This window comes from Sceloporus occidentalis, unplaced genomic scaffold (assembly GCF_023333645.1).
Source record: "Sceloporus occidentalis isolate IW3139 unplaced genomic scaffold, rSceOcc1.0.p SCAF_1, whole genome shotgun sequence".
In the NCBI taxonomy this organism is placed as follows: domain Eukaryota; kingdom Metazoa; phylum Chordata; class Lepidosauria; order Squamata; family Phrynosomatidae; genus Sceloporus; species Sceloporus occidentalis.
In genome coordinates this window covers 268,423,575-268,441,106 of record NW_028316981.1, presented here as the reverse complement: position 1 = coordinate 268,441,106, position 17,532 = coordinate 268,423,575, and the positions used below count along the sequence as shown (strand labels likewise).

At 39.6% G+C, this 17,532-nt stretch overlaps 1 protein-coding gene across 1 annotated transcript in view; it reads left to right on the top strand.

Moving 5' to 3' along the window:
* Positions 1 to 17,532, top strand: part of ADGRV1 (adhesion G protein-coupled receptor V1) — a 361,649-nt gene that overhangs the window by 26,401 nt on the left and 317,716 nt on the right. The window contains exons 15-20 of the mRNA XM_089483154.1: positions 744 to 907; positions 2,200 to 2,323; positions 6,654 to 6,917; positions 8,708 to 8,834; positions 12,327 to 12,544; positions 14,233 to 14,976. Of these exons, the coding sequence (XP_089339280.1) occupies positions 744 to 907; positions 2,200 to 2,323; positions 6,654 to 6,917; positions 8,708 to 8,834; positions 12,327 to 12,544; positions 14,233 to 14,976 (1,641 nt within the window). The remainder of the gene's footprint in view (positions 1 to 743; positions 908 to 2,199; positions 2,324 to 6,653; positions 6,918 to 8,707; positions 8,835 to 12,326; positions 12,545 to 14,232; positions 14,977 to 17,532) is intronic.

Genomic DNA, 17,532 nt, shown 5'->3' with positions numbered 1-17,532 from the left:
TGTCATACATGATGAATTCACCAAGTTTTTATACTGATGCCTATCAGTAAATATATATCTCAAACGTCATATTCTGGCTGAATAATAATAATAATAATAATAATAATAATAATAATTTATTTTTGTCCTGCATTCCCACATAATTGAGGCAGCTTACAACACAATAAAAATAAACAACAATGCAAATAAATGAGCTTACAACAATACTGTACAAGCTTACAACAACAATACAAAATAAAACCCACTATCTCTCCCTCCAAACAATAATGTTAAAATCTCACATAGAAATACAGTGGAACCTCGGGATACGAAATACCCGGGTTACGAATTTTTCGGGACCCGAAAAAATCCAATTGGAAATTATTGATCCGGGTTACGAAATTTTTTTCGGGTCCCGAAAAAACTTTTGGTGCTTTTTGCCGCGATTTTACACCAAATCGCGGCTTTTCCCCATTAGCGGCTATGGGGATTCGGCTTGCGAAAGCCGTTCGGGTTACGAAAGCGGCCGCGGAACGGATTACTTTCGTAACCCGAGGCTCCACTGTAATAGCAATAATAAAATCTTATCTAAAATTATTAAAACAGTCAGTAAAAAAGAGATAGGCATCAAGTGTATTTGTTTATATGATAAAAGTCACGTCTTTTAAAATATTTTTCTTTAGAGTTCTCTGTACTGTAGTCTGTTTTTGATATTAATCAATTTATGTTGCACATTTACCAATCCATATCTCATGTTTTCAAAGCTGTGTTCCCAGTTGTAAGAAATCAAGGAACCTTTGGCAATGTGAATGTGTCTTGGGCAACTTACCCAGTTTTTACAAAAGATATCTTCCCTGAACAAGGAACAGTTTCCTTTGGGAGTGAGGAATATTCAAAAAACATTACAATTTATTCAGTTCCAGATGAGGTAAGTAGTTTCACACAAAATAATGTTTTATATTTGTTTTTTTGTTTTTTTAAAGATGGAGATGCACACCAACCTCTAGCATAATGGAGGAGGATTGTAGAGAAAACAACTCCCGTTTTATTTTTCAAAGGCCAGGAATGGAATAAATTATTGACCTATGAATTTGCTAAACTACTTTCTTTTGGCTCATTGAAGAATTTGGCTCACTGAAGAAAATATTGGTATAGTTATTTTGATATGTATGGTCAGAACAGGAATCAATATGCTTACCAGCAAACAATGTTTAGAACAGTGATGGTTAACCATTTCAGGGCCGCATGCTCCAACTAAGAATTTTTCCGGCACTGGGTGTTACCTGGTGTCGGGGGCAGGACTTCCACCCTCTGGGGGCAGGACTTCTGGGGTGGGATTTCTCTCCTTGCACCTTTTCTGGCCTCCAGCTGTCTCTGAGAGACAGCTGAAGGCCGGGAAAGATTCAGGAGGAGAAGCCACAGGCACCTGCTTATGGCGCCTTTGCCCCCATGCTTTTCCCGACCTCCAACTGCTGTAACCCACAAGAAATAATCAAAAGCTGGAATCCTGTTGGTGCACTCTATAGGCATATCAGAGGTATTGGCAAAAGGAGAAAGGTCATGGGTGTAACAGCTATGAGAGAAGAAAGGCATTAGAGGGGGGGGGAGCTGCTCAGCACAGCAGATTTTGTTTGCCTTCCTTCCCTTGCCACTGATATACTGCATTAGAAAAAGTGTAAACTCTAAGCTAGTATATCAACAGCATAATGGCCAAAGTGAGCGGACCTCTGCACTTTTAAATCCCATTGATTTAAATGGGAAAGTATTCAGCTGCATACTCACTGTGAGTAAAGTATATGTTAATGGGTTAGGAGGCTAAAAATTAACATGGGCCCAAAATAGGCAGAAAAGTGCAGCCTCTGGCCACTTTGGGGCGTGGCATTTAGATGATGCATGCACCCAGAGTGGTCGAAGTCACTTGGAGAATGTACCTGGCTGGTAAAAACTGGCTGGGAAAGGAGTGGAGAAAGTCTCCTCTTTGCTGGTGTCCAGTTCAGGACCACAGCGGTGGCCTGGACTGGGCCTGGGCTCATGCAGTCACCACGGTCCCACACCAATCAGGGCATGACCCTGTGGATAACTTATATTTTATCACCCTGTAAGCCTTTACAATTACCCTAAAAGCCTCATTATGTTTGAAATGTGTACCATGAATTGTTAGCTTGTGTGACTGGCAGTTCTCTTTTAAATCTATAACATGAACAATATAATTATTTTTAGATACCTGAAGAAATGGAGTTGTTCATCATTAGTCTTTTCAATAATACAGGAGGTGCTAGAATGGGAAATATAACCACTGCAACCTTACATATTACAAAAAATGATGACCCAATTTATTTTGCAGGTAAGAAAGAGATCCCTTCTATGGTTTATATTCAAATACCAGCAGAAATACTAGCTGGTCTGGAAACCCCTTAGTAATGCCTCTACGATTCTATGATTCTATGCCTGTTGCAAATCTTTCCATGTAGTCTTTTTAATTTTTTTTAAAAAAACAATGATAACAAAATGCACCTTCCACATTCAGGTGTTTATTTTTCATCACCTTGAAGCTATGCTGGACAGATGCATAAATAAAATACATACAAACATTTTTATTAGTATAGTTTTTTAAAAAAAAACTATTGAAAATGAGACAACATTCTCCAAAATGAGAGAAAAATGAATAGAGCATGTTAGATCATATTGTGTGAGCTCTCTTATTCTCATTTAATATTGGCTGAATCCTGTGAAACCATGGTGTGTAAAGCCAAATCGTGATATAATGTAATAGGAATACAGAATACGAAATCAGAATACAAAAGCACAGTTTGAAATTGGTTTACTGCTTACTGATGTCCATGGTTTGCTGTATGTTTGATGGTGCAAATGATACTACAGTTATCACCACGTTCAGCACAAGAGAATGGTGTAAGACAAGGGTGTGTGTTAGCCCCGACCCTTTTCAATTTCTATATAAACTCTGTAATTACGACTCTTTCAGCTGTACCATCGCACCATCCAACCTTGTCAAATAGACCTGTGTCAGTGCTAGCTTATGCTGATGATATTGTTCTCATGTCACTTATTAGGGTAGGCCTTAACAGACTCTTGAAAGCCCTTGTAGACTGTTGTGAAAATGATTCTTTAATAATTAACTATAGTAAGACCAAAGTTATGGTTTTTTCAAAAAGGCATATATGTCATGAATGGTCAATAAATAACAACCATATTGAACAAGTGACATTTTATAAATATTTGGGAATAGTCTTCCACGAAAAGGGATCTGCAAATCTTGACCAAAAGACTGCAATAATGAATGTCCAGAGAAGTATCAAGGCGCTTTGTTCTTTCTATTTCAATAAGGGTGGTCAATATGTTCCTGCTGCCCTTGAGGTTTTTGTTGTTAGAATCCTATCCCAACTTTTATAATAATAATAATAATAATAAATTTTATTTCTACCCCGCCCTTCCAAAAAAATGATCAGGGCGGCTTACAAAGTTATAAAAAAAATTACAATACAGGTAAAATTCATCAGCAATTAAAACCATTAATACAAAGACAGGAACAGGAAACAATAAAGTAAAAAATACATATATCAGGGGCAGTAGAAAAATGCAAAAACAATCATCAATCCAGGGTCAGAGAGGAAAAAAGGGGCAGGAGAAACAAACAAACAAATTAAGGTGGGAAGGCCAGCCGGAATAGATATGTTTTCAGCTGTTTTTTAAAAACATCTAATGAGGCGGCGGAGCGGAGCTCTGCAGGGAGCTTATTCCAGAGTACAGGGGCAGCAGTGGTAAAAGCCCTCTGTGAGGTCCGAGTCAGGTTAGACCTAGGGACCTCCAACAATTTGGTCCCAGATGTTCTGAGTGTGCGGGGTGGATTGTGTGGGGAGAGGCGGTCCTCCAAGTACCCTGGGCCCAAGCCATTTAGGGCTTTATAGGTCAAAACCAACACCTTGTATTGAGCCCGGAAGCGAATAGGCAGCCAGTGAAGATCTTTTAAGATAGGTGTTATATGGTCCGACCTGGAACTACCAGCGACCAATCTGGCTGCCATATTCTGCACTAATTGCAGCTTCCGAGTTTGGTACAAGGGTTGCCCCATGTAGAGCGCATTGCAGAAATCCAATCGAGAGGTTACCAAAGCATGTACAACAGATTCTAGGTCCTTTCGGTCCAGGTAGGGACGCAGCTGGCGTATCAGCCGAAGCTGATAACAGGCACTCCTGACCGTCGCATCCACCTGAGAAGTCAGCTGGAGCGACGAATCAAGGAGTACACCCAAGCTGCGCACCGAGTCCTTCAGGGGGAGCGTGACCCCGTTCAGGACGGGGTGACAAATCTCACCACCAGGAACCGGGGAGCCTATCACCAGTACTTCCGTTTTCCCTGGATTCACACTGAGTTTGTTCTCCCTCATCCAGCCCATTACTGACGCCAAGCAGGCATCTAGAGGAGAGATGCCAACCTTAGTTACTGCATCAGTCGGAGACATAGAGAAAATTATCTGGGTGTCATCAGCGTACTGATAACACCGCGCCCCATGTCTCCGGATGATCTCTCCCAGCGGCTTCATGTAAATGTTGAATAGCATAGGGGACAAGATCACTCCCTGAGGGACACCAGATGTCAGGGCCCTCCTGTCGGAGCGACAGTCCCCCAGCTCCACCATCTGGGATCTGCCCGAGAGGTAGGAACGGAACCACTGCAAAGCAGTGCCCCCAATTCCCAACTCCCTCAGGCGTCCCAGAAGGATACCATGGTCAATGGTATCGAAGGCCGCTGAGATGTCCAAAAGCACTAACAGGGACACGCTCCCCCTGTCCATGCCCAGACGGAGATCATCAACTAAGGCGACCATGGCAGTCTCAACTCCATAGCCCGCTCGGAAGCCAGTTTGAAATGGGTCCAGAAAATCGGTGTCATCCAGGATCGACTGAAGCTGGAGGGCGACTGCTCTCTCGATCACCTTCCCTAAAAAAGGTAGCAGCGAGATTGGTCTATAATTATTATGAAGCAGGGGGTCTAAGGAGGGCTTCTTTAGCAGGGGTTTAACCACTGCTGATTTTAATTTAGATGGAAACTGGCCCTCACTTAGAGATGTATTAATTATGTGATGCAACATTAGTCGCACCACATCTCCCCCCTGAGCTGCCAACCATGAGGGACAGGGATCAAGAGAGCAAGTCGTCCTCCTAACACTTCGGAGGATCTTGTCCACTTCATCGGTACTAACAAACTCAAAGTGATCCAGTATAACAGTATATATGGCTCAGAGATCTGTTCTTTCAATAATTTTGTCTCTTTTGAGACTGTACAGACCAAATTCCTAAGGTCTATACTTGGCATACCAAATTGTGTGCCAAACGCTTCCCTTTGGTTGGAAGTTGGTTTATTATCAGTTGAGGCACGTATGTGGATCCGTAAATTCAATTTTTGGTTAAAATTGCTCTTTATACCAGTTGGCTTGGCACCATTAATCTTAACAGACCTTTTTACTTCTACCTGGAAGAAATCTTTAGACATGAAGCTGTCCTCTATTGGGCTATCATTATCATTTATATCTTCATTAGCTTACAACAAGGCAAAAATTACTATCACGCAGAGAATTAAAGATATTAACTTGCAAAGTCATAGAAGTCAATCACCATTACATTTTGCTATTGGGGAATCTGGGGAAACTGGAAAATGTGCTAGATATTTTGAATATTTGACCATCCCTAAGCAAAGAAGGGCCTTTATGTTGGGAAGATTAAATATTCTGCCATCAGCAGTTATGGAGGGAAGGTACAATAAGGTACCCTACCATTGTTGTTTTTGTCCCTGTGGCCTTGAGGAGATTGAGTCAATTAGTCACGTTCTTCTTAGTTGCCCCCTCTATATAGAGACCCGTGCATTTTATATAACTCCTATTGTCAAACAATTACCCGCAAGGGAGAATAAATTTTATATTAAATATTTCTTAGCAGGCCATAACGAAGATGTAATTAGCAGAGTCGCTAAATTTCTTGCAGCTGCTATCACCCTTCATAGAGGCTATTTAAAACAGATTCAGTGAACTCTGGAAGTCTAAGCATGGCTGATATTGTCATTCCAGACACTATGTAATTTCTTGTATGTGATTTTTTTATATACTGCTCTATTAATTTTTTATCAATTTCTATTATTGATATGCAGATTATGCTGAAGAGATTCCTTGAAACATTTTTATAACCCTTTAAAACACCCTGCACGTTGACAATGTTAGAGTTTTTATGACTGTACTGTATTATTGTATTGTATTTTATCGCTGTGCTGGCTGTGTGCCGTAATAATAAAATGAAACAAGAGAATATTGAATTGGGAAAACAGGAGTGGCTTAATGCGATTTAAGCAAATAGAAAATGAAAGCAAACAAGCATGCTGGGCATTTGGAATCTTAAAAATTATTGTATGAGTTCCAAACTGTGGTTACCACAGGCCATGGTTTGGTGTAACATCCAAACTGAGCCAATATTGTTTGCATTATAATTCTTTTATTGTAACTACTTTAACAATTTCTGAGCTTTATTTGTGAGTGTGGAAAAGAATAGCTACCTTCAATATCATGGAGCATCCACTTCACCTGGTGGTAGATTTTTGTTTTGGAGTGGAGACAATATCTGAAGGTGGCGTTAATGCTTTAATACACTTGTTTATCTGTATTTCAGATCCTGTCATTGTGAAGGTTGATGAAGGTGGCACTGCTAATTTTGTAGTCGTTAGAAATAGTTCTGATTCTGATGTTTCAGTTCTGTATGCTACTATTAACGGAGGAGCCAGTGCAGAAGAGGGAGACTTCATTTCTAGTGAAAAAAGTGGATTTCTATTCTTTGATGCTGGAATAAGAGAACACAACATAACAGTGTTTATCAAAGATGATGATACCCCAGAGTCAGATGAGACTTTTTATATAATCCTCTTCAATTCTACAGGTTCAAATGATTATTTGATTTATGTAAACTAAGCAACTGTCATTTTACTGATGTTTTGCTCACATCATGATTCATATTTTGGAGAGCTGATGTTCATTAGGGTATTCCTGTTGCCATGGCTCTTCACATCAAAACATATTTTTATACTCTTGTGAAACATTCCGTAGATGTGAATCCTGGTTGGTTGTAATATTGCTTCCTTAGGAATAAACAAAAACATCCAGCTGATTTATGCCCTGACTAATTTCTATAGAGTTCTCTTTAATATTTCATTCTGTGTGGAGTGAAGCAGATGGAGCAAAAGGTCTATGCCACCACCATTTACCTCAGGACCATGGCAGCTGCATGCACTTGGCCTTGATCCAGGCTGCCGCCATGGTCCTGAACCGGGAGCTAAAAAAGGAGCAGTATTTTACCTCGCCTTTTTGGGCTTGTTCTTCAGGAAAGAGCCACACTCAGGATGGTTCTGGCCGCATTCAGGGCATGTGTCATCTGAACGCCACACCCCCAACATGGCCTAACAATGGCCCATTTGGGCCATCTGTCTGAGGCCTGTGTTAGATTAAAGAAGGAAAACAATGAACAGAAACAACTAGAAGTCCAAGTTCCTATGGAATTAAAATAATTTTGATATGCAAATGTATGATACATGGAATTTGTTGCTGAATTAATTATTTCATGACAACCACTTTTAGCAAAACCACTTTTGAGTATTTCTTGCCTAAAAATACCCTGTTTAATTAATGGAGCTGCCAAAGGTCGATAGACGACTTGAAGACATATAAACACAATATTTATGGTTTTTTGTGGGTTTTTTGGACTATGTGGCCATGTTCTAGAAGAGTTTATTCCTGACGTTTCGCCAGCCCACAAAAAACTATGGATACCAGCCATGAAAGCCTTCAAGTTCACAATATTTATGGTTTCTCTCATCCATTTTACTGTGAACTCAGGTTGAGTTCTAGAGCACATTCATATTGTTTCTGTTGTTGGTTATGAAAACTAAAAATCAAAGCGCCAGTTTTTGATACTTCTTCCCCATCGCTGAGTTTGGGAGCCAATTGATTCCAAGTCTTCTGGATAGTGCTTAAGAATGAATCAGTTAGTCATGGCCTCGTGTTCTGTTTCCAAAAGCTGCCTTAATATTTGGTTTTAGAACATGATCCTTATATCTATTAGAGTGGCAAGATTGTGCCTACCAGATGCCCCTGTTCTCCCTCTGATAGTCTGGAAGATACAGGACTGGAAGAGCATATTTTTTTGCATAGAATCTATATCTAGCTGAGCAAACATGGACCTGAACTTGACCCCCCCACACATACTGAACCTTTGGTAAACAACTTCTCGATGTGCTGAATTTTATACATGTAACTCCTATATAAACATAGTGCCCATATAGCTATCTAAAAGGTGAAGAGTTAAGACAGGTGCACCAAACGTGGCCAATATTTATGGAGCATTTTCTCTCTTCTGCAGTGTATAAAAGAAAAAGATTATCTGAGTCATCCATTATATTATGAGTGGAAAACTTTGTGGCTTTCCATAAGTTGTTTTGTGGTCCTCTGGGTATTGTTAGACAGCAAGTCTTAGAAGCATAGCCAGGAGTAGGGAATGCTGAGTTGTTGTCTAATATTGAAAGAGTACATGTTTCCCATTTCAGCTTAGAGATTCAGAATCTTGGGTTTGGAAAGACCTTATGCTAGACAGGTAGAGTGAAAGGTTGTTTCCCCAACCCAGATATAATGTTTTTGACTTTTATTTTTATATTTAAACAAAACATTGTTTCTTAGGAGACACAGTAGTCTATGGAGCTGGAATGGCAACAGTAATCATTGGAGCTAACGATGACCCAAATGGTATTTTCTCATTGGAACAAACATGCAAAGTAGTTGAAGAAGGCAAAACCAATTATTTTTTGTAAGTAACACTTAAGCAAATATCCCTTATCAAGTGCATATTTTAAAAAATCTTTTTGGTCAGCATGCTCTTTACAGAACAGTTTTAAACACGTAGGAATCGTTCATAGTTACCTTCCACAAGAGTGAGGACACAATTAAACATTATTGTGAAAAACACTTTGATTTGGAAGGTGACAACCAGATTCTTCACAAATGTGTACTTTTCTGGAAATTGGAGACAAGTACTATTATATCCTGCTCCCTTCATCTTTTAGATAGTAAGATCAACATTCTGGGCTGTACCTCAACTTAAGGTATAAAAAAGGATATTTATCTGAGATTTCCACTTGGGGAGTTATAAGTGGAAACAGATATAAGAATGCGTGCTGTTTTGCAGAAAAGGATTTCTAAGATGATTTTATGTGTGTAATGTTATCTATGTAAACAAAAGTGATAGAGTGGCAAGGCAAAATGGCGAGCAAAATTTGTATATGAAACTAATGTGAAGTTGTTATAAAAATTAGCAATATACATATACAGCAATGAAATGAACATATGGTAGCTATGAAATGCACATGTAAAATTAAAATATGTGAGGAGGATCATGCCGCTAAATAAAGGTGACACATTGAGTATTTATGTCAGCATGTTGAGAGGAAAGACCTTTTAACATGAATATTGCTTTGAAATGTATCTCACAATGTTCTATTGTTTAAAAAAAGTTTGTTTTTTCTATGAATATTTGAGACAATTGCCAATGATTTTTTTTTCATCAGAGCCCAAGGAGTTTGGAAGAACTTTCTGTAGCCTTTAGATTTAAAATCTATTATTGATGCTTATTCATGGCTGTATTCAGAAGCAGCAGGGTTTAAAAAGTTATTTTTGCTTGGCTGATGACCCTTCTTATGGTGCCAATTAACTCAGTAGGAGGTCTATAATCCACTGACACTCTGTAACAAGTGGATTGGTTTGTTCATAGAGATAAGTTAGTGAATCTCCAGTAATGACTCTGGTCTAAATAACTGAGAAGAGGATTTTCCTTACTATCATTATTACTACTGCTGCTGCTGTTCCTCTCTCCTTCTGTCTTTTACTTTATTTAGAATACATGCAAACAAAAATCTATCAGTGATACTTTTATTGGCCAGCTGAAATGGACAATATCCTTGTTGCAACAAATATATTGTGCATTTTGGTTGTCCAATAAAGCTATCACTGATGGATTTTTGTTTTTGAGAATGTATGTGATTGTCTTTGAATGGCATAGCTGCCTTTAGTAATACATCTAATGATAAGATAGAATTTACAAACATGTGGCCTTCAAACATAGAGAAGAAAAAGAGAAAACTATAGACAAAATGGCAGATAAACAAACTGACTTCAGACTAACAGAAATGGAGGAAGGCAGAGGTTATGGTTAAACTGACAGGAAGTTACATAAATATGCCTAAATGTCTAGAATGATAAGCAGACTAACAACTTGTGATCATGCAAAGGTTGCTCACTAACAAATCTTTGCTTGTGTGAGAGATCTCCTTGAATTTTGACATTCTTATAATATTTGATTTAGCACATTCTAATAATGGCTTCCATGTAAATAGAATGGTGAGTCCACTCTGTGGATTAGTCTGAACTATCCAACTACCTTTCCCCCAAGTAGGTTTAGCACCTGAGGTGATACCTTTAAAATTCAGACTAAAATGCAGACTGGTCTCACTATTTCACTCGTATGGAAAGCTGCCATTGGTTGTTGCATGTCTTATTAAACTGAACTGAATTAAAGTTTGATTGTCCTTATCATAAGAGGAATGAATGATGCTACATTGCTGTCTGATTTCTTTCAGATAATTATTGTCATTTGATTGTGTCTTGCAAGGCATCCAGCAAATGGCATAGCAAATGTGATTTACTATCATGGGGTGTAAGAATCCTGTACCCTGCAGAAACAGAACAAAAGTGAGACCAGGCTTTCCTAGATTGCTATTTGTATCCACTCTCTCATTAAGGTATCTCAGTATGCAACAGTTGTGCTGAGAGCACTTAATGCAGCCCCATCCTTGCCTGTCTGACAACGATATTCTGCCCTTGCCCCTGGATGTCTGATGGTTTGATAAGCTATTGATGTTATAATTATTCTTCGTATTTTATAAGATTGTTGTATGTATTCTGATTTTAGTAGCCTGTAACACCGCTTCGATCCATCGGGAGAGGCGGGGAAACACAAATAAAATTTTATTATTATTATTATTAAATAGGGATTCTTCTATGCTACATTACCATATCCAAAGCCCACCCATCCTCAGGTCCTTGATGGCTACTCTCTGTGGAGGTGGAAGGAAAAGCAGAATCATTCCATATAGGCTTGGCAGTAGCAGGGTCTTGGAAGCAGAGTTTGGAAAAGTTGCATTTTTGGACTGTAGCATCCTGAATCCCCCAGCCAGTGTGGCCATTGACCTTACTTGTTGGGGCATTCTTGCAGTTGTGGACCAAAAATGTAACTTGTCAAAGCTTTTCTAGGTGTATACAGTGAGCACAAAATATGAATTGGACACACTTGTCAATATCTGCTGGGAGCTAATTTTGGTGATTTTTTTTTTTTTTTTAAAAAAGGAAAGCCTTAGGGGTCTTAACAAGTACGACTTAAAAGCACAACTCAACACGTCTCTAACCAGCTTTAGAGCTGAGTTGAAGACCACATTGTAACTTAGGGAAGCGTTCCCAGGGAGTCTGTGATTGTGACCTGGTTGTTTTGATGCTTGACTCAGTGATGGATATTTGCTGTTTTAACTTGTTTTCTTATGATGTTTTTAATTTGTTGTTTAACTTCTAGATCGTACGCCATAGGCAGGCTTTTTATATATTTTTGATTTTACTTGGTTTTGTACAGTGCCATGTACATTTACGGCGCTTTATAAATAAAGCTAATAATAATAATAATAAGTGCTGTCATGGCTTTTATTGTAAAAGTAATGAAAATGTCCTTCCATCTTGCAAATCTCTGTGTGTAATTCTTCAATTTTATATAACAGTTCTGTATTATGATTCTTGATAATGGGCAGTGCAGGTCCATTATATTAATTCTGAGCAGCCTGGTGTGTTATGGGTTGCAAAATTTATGGCATGAGATATATGGAAAGCCTGTGTTATACCCCCCCCCTTTTTTTTTTTAAATGTCCACTGGATCAGTCTTGGGCACACCTAAATTCTTTGGATCTTGGCCAGGGTTTTGATGATGATGCTTTACTTAATTAAGTATAAATGCATTGTCTCTATAGTAACTAAAATGAATGGAAAGAATACCTCTCCATCCTCATGGCATTATACCGAGGAGTCTCTTTAGGACTTGCCTACAAATGCAGATAAAAGTTCACAGTATTCTTTGCTTCCTCTGAAGGTATTCAAAAGGGATTATGCGATGAATAGTAAAATGCATTTATGTTGTGTCTGCTTTTAGCTCTTGCTGATGAAAGACTAAGAAAAACTCTCTTTGTGTTTCAAATCTACTTTACAGGGTTTTGAGGCACAGAGGTCTCTTTGGCAATGTCTCTTTGCTCTGGCAGCTGTTTGAGAATAATTCAGCTCTGGGCCCAGAAGAAGAATTCTTTGAAGTGTCTGGGACTGTACAGTTCATGGATGGTGAATGGTCACAACCCATAACTCTTCATGCTATTCCTGATAAAATTCCTGAATTCAATGAATTTTACACACTAAAGTTGGTGAATGTTTCAGGTATAGTCTGATTCCCTTGTTCATATCTGAAAGAAAAATGCAGCTAATACTAGGGAAGAAAAAGTTAGGCAAGAGGTGATAAACTGAAATTTATTTCCCTGCAGCATGAATTTAAACTAGGATACTACAAAGTGGATAATTCTCAGAATTGTCAAAAGGTCTACACAGAGGACCTTATCGCACAAGGGCTCCAGGCACGGGACGAGAACAGAATGAAAGTGGCTGGGAACGAGTGGGGGGCACATTTTACTGCACACAGAAGTTCCCATTTCGTTCCATTCCCTTCCCTTCCATTCTCAATCCTTCCCAGAGAATGCGATTTTTGAGAACTGTTCAGAACAGTTCTCAAAAATCTCCTCCTCTGGGACAGATTTGGAATGGAAGGGAAGGGAATGAAATGAGTGAGGGACTTCCTGTGTGCAGTAAAATGCATCCCCCACTCATTCCATTCTCTTCCCGGCCCCTTTTGGACCATTCTCATCCCCTGCCTGGAGCCTGTGCAGTAAGGTCCCGAGACTGAAACATACAGTTGCATATCTGTTCAAATATTAAGCCAAAACCTTAAGTTTTGGATTTAAAAAGTCTAATTTGTCACTATATTCACTTCCAGATTGTGTCAGCATATGTGCTTATTTCAGAAATATCTATTGCTTCCTCAGAAGATCATCCCACCCACTGCAAATGTTTTTAAAGATTCACTGTTTATTAAACACACACACACACACATGAATCAGTTGCTGGTGAAAGTTCATGCCACACTAAACCAGTTAGAGCCAGTTTATTGAACCAAAGATGTAAAGTTTGTTTTTCTGGACTTTTATGTTATCAGGTGCAGATATCTGGGCATATGTATGCCTTTTCAGAGCCAGGGGAAAGAAAAGTTGCAGATTTATGTATTTAAAAATACATAGAAATTATATATGGTCCATGATGCATAGTATGTTGAAGTGTGGGAGATAGTCCAGGTTTCTTTTTGACATCTTATTTTTCTTTGTCCAAGAATGGCTTTTCATGAGAGAACATTCAAACCTGCAATTTGAAGTGGTTTGTTACCCTTAAACTATAGGGAAGGATCATAGCTCAGTGGTACAGCATATGCTTTGCATACCTCATTTTTAGATTGTAAGCCTGAGGGCAGGGAAATGTCTAACAATTTACAAGCTGCTCTGATAGCCTTTTGGCTGAAGAGTGGGGTATAAATCATCATCATCATCCCTAACATTTACATTAGGGTCAGTATATATGTTACTGAACTAGATGAACCAATGGCCACTGACTCAGTCATATGTTCCAACAGCCCAAGCGGGAGGGGATCATTATTTGATCATACTAATTGTATAAAAAGGCCCTATTAATTGTCACAGCACTTCTAGTCTCCCTCTCTTCTTAAAGTATAGCACTATGAACAATTGGCTGAGAAAAAGTGTGGTGTAGCATTTAGAGTTACAATCAAAGATAAAAGAAACCTGGAGCCTTAAATGGATGACATTGGGCGAGTCTTAGTCCCTTAGTCTTGGTTGCTTCAAAGAATTATTGTGATGATAAAATGGGCTGACCATGAGTACCTTTCTGAGTTTCTTTGTGGAAGAATAGGGTTTTACAATGTAAATAATAATAATGTGCATGAGTAGTCAATTCTATAACAGCTTACTTAACTTTTCTTTTTCTTTTTTTGGTTTGTGTTTCAGGTGGTTCACCAGGCCCTGGTGGACAATTAGCTGAAACTAACCTTTCTGTGACTGTGATGATCCCATTTAATGATGACCCCTTTGGAGTCTTTATCCTAGATCCTGAAAGCCAGGAGAAGGAGATAGCAGAAGATGTTCTGTCTGAAAATGATATGTCCAACTTTGCCAGCTTTATGGTATGGAGGCAACAGGGTACCTTTGGAGATGTCCGTGTTGGCTGGGAAATACTATCAAATACATTGAAAGAAGGGTTACCTATGATGATTGACTGCTTATTGCTTGGAAAGTTTTCAAATTCAGTACAGTCACAACCACACATGCGGCGTCATCACACTGGAACAGATGCTTTGTATTTTAGTGGTGAAGAGGATGTATATGGGATTGTTGATCCTGAGTTCCATGTGAGTAAGAACAGAACTCTTGCCAACTTTACATTTTCCGCCTGGGTGATTCCTAGTATCAACAGTGAAGGATTTATAATTGAAAAAGACAATGGCAATGGAACAATGTATTATGGAGTGAAAATCCACACAAATGAATCCCATGTTTCCATAATGCTTTATTATACACCACTGCAGTCTAATGTGACACACATTGCTAAGATCACTGTTGTGAAATACTTAGAGGAAAATAGTTGGCTCCATCTCCTCATTACATTGGATGATGGCATAATTGAATTTTTCATTGATGGAAATCTTGTGCCTGGAGGGATTAAGAGCCTTAAAGGAGAAGCAATTGCTGATGGTAAGCACCTCGCCTTCCATGGTCCTTTTCTTTTCTTTTTGATACTTAAAAATTGGCAACTGCAGTCTGCATTCAGGAACAACAGATTTCAATGCTAGGTCTGTAAGTTATTAAATATTTAATGAGCCTGTGAAATCCATTTGTATTTGCAAAACCACAGACACAAATAGTTTTTTGTTGGCCTATGGGCCAATGCCATGATATAGCTGACACTGTATTTACAATGATTATTAACCTTCTTAGAAATGTATTCCAAACTATATTTGAATGTTAGCAGGAAATGCCATTTCTCCTCTGCCTGTTCTCTCAATGCAGACATCAAGGGCATTCTGCCCTCATTCCCTTTCCTAAAGTGGATGGGATAAAAACAATTGGTCTGTTTTACCATGAATGGGAAGACTCACCAATTGGAAGCTGTTGTGTGTTGATTGAGATACCTCTTCCTTGTTTGGTCTTGTTGATCCTGCTTCAGGAGCCATAGAAGTTTACCGCATTTAGCTTAGAACAGCCCCTGACTGTTCTTAAAGAGGCCATTCTGGGAACGGAAGGTGGCGGGAAACGCTGTATATCACACAGCGAGAACGCCGCCGCTGCTGCCGAGCCTTCCCCTTCCATTCTTGAAGCGTTCCAGAAGGCTGATTTTCTAGAACGCTTGAAAAAGCGTTCCCGAAAATAGGCCCTGGGAAACGTTCCCAGAATGGAAGGGGAACACTCGGCGGCAGCTGCATTCTCGCTGTGTGATATACAGCTTAGAACACTCAGGGGCCCTTCTAAGCTAAATGCGGTAAACTCCAGAGTCTTCTTTGTTCAGTTTTCAGCCTTTTTGGCTTTTTCCTGAGAATTCCTTCATTCAGGTTTGCCCATGGTTTACCTCAGTTGATGACCACTTGTCATGTTCCATTTTTGGGACTTTTCTGATCTTTCAGTAAGCAATATTGCAGTTGTTCCCAGACTGAGTGCCTCCTCTCTTTTCAGCCATCATTGGGAATTATTACTCACCTGTAATTCTGCTTTTTGGCCAAGCTTGATCATGCTTAGGCTCCAGTACATCCTTCAGGCCTCTTGAACCCACACAGATGTTTTATTTCACTAAGATTATATGTTGGACCTGGAAGCATTTCCCATTGGTCACCTAGAATTCAGTATTCGCCGAATGTATCTGCAAGGCATAGTTATAGCAGCTTGATACAGCCTTATCTGCCATAGCTCCTGGGATTTGTTGTTTATTGAGGCACTTGTAATTCTCTGCTAGAGAGCTCTAGTAATGTAGTTCAGGGGAATAGATGGGAGCTTTCTCTAAGTTATAAATCTAACTATCTCACCAAATTAACATTCCCAGGATTCCAAAATATGGCACCACAATTAACAACTTTAATTGTGCAGTGTAAAACTGTGTGATAATTGTGTAGTGTAAAACTGTGTCCGTGGGGGGGGGGGGGGGGAGAGAATCACTGGTGCTATAGTTTGTATGTTGCATTAGGACTCTGGGAGACCAGGGTTTGTATCCCTGTTCAGCCATGGAAACCCAATGGGTGACCTTGGGCAAGTCACACTCTCTGAGCCTCAGAATTAAGACAATTACAAAACTCTTCCCTATTAGGGATGTGTGTTCATGCAAAGGTGAACAAATAATTTAACCAGTTTTTTCCCTGCTGCCAGATGTCTTTGAAAACTGTTTTCAAAGAGGCTCAGAGGGGTGAGAAAAATTCAGCAGAAGTCAGAGGAAAACCATGCAAGGATCAGGGAGGCTATAACTTTCCAAGATCCTCTCTTGACTTTCCTCTAAATGACATCAATGGAGGAAGCTAAGTGATGATCAGGGTGACTACTAGCCTCATCACCTGTGTTCTGATAGCTGTTTCACAACAATGCAAATGTCACTGTGCCCTAGCTATTGAAATACAGCCTGTGGCAATTGTTCTCTTGTTGGGCTGCCTCTTTGCTCTCCTGGTTGAAGGGACAAGAAATGAGTGTATCTGTTGTGGAGCAAAAGTCTATTTAAGGATGGGAAAAACCAAAAAAGGAGCATGAGAAGAATTCTCCTTGTCTGGGTTTTGAACACTCAAAAATCTCCTTGACTTGACTTGAAAGCACTTAACAATAAGTAAACACACTTCCACTGTAACTAGGGCACAGGAGGAGCAGAGAGTCCACCATTGTCAAGCATTTGCAGGAGCAATGCCATGGAGACAAAAGCTGGCTGTGTACTGGAGGAAACAGTGGTACTTTCAGAGAAGGAAGCCAGGAAATGCCACATCCTTCCTGTCCTGGCTGCATCATGGGATACAGAGCTTCTAATGAAAAGGAGATGGGGCAGAGAGGAACAAGAGGGCAGTGAGGATTTTAAAAGGAGGGAGGAGGTGACAACAGGGAATGAACAAGATGAGAGGGAGAAGCATGATGAGCCATGGCACAGGAATGAATGCTCCAGAAGTGGAAGTCCTAGGAGAACCATCTTCCTCTCAGCTTCCCATACCCAAAATGAAGACATGAGGAGGAGGAGAGGGAAGACAAGCTGAACATGCAGTTTAAGAACACATTTTCTCTGATGCATTC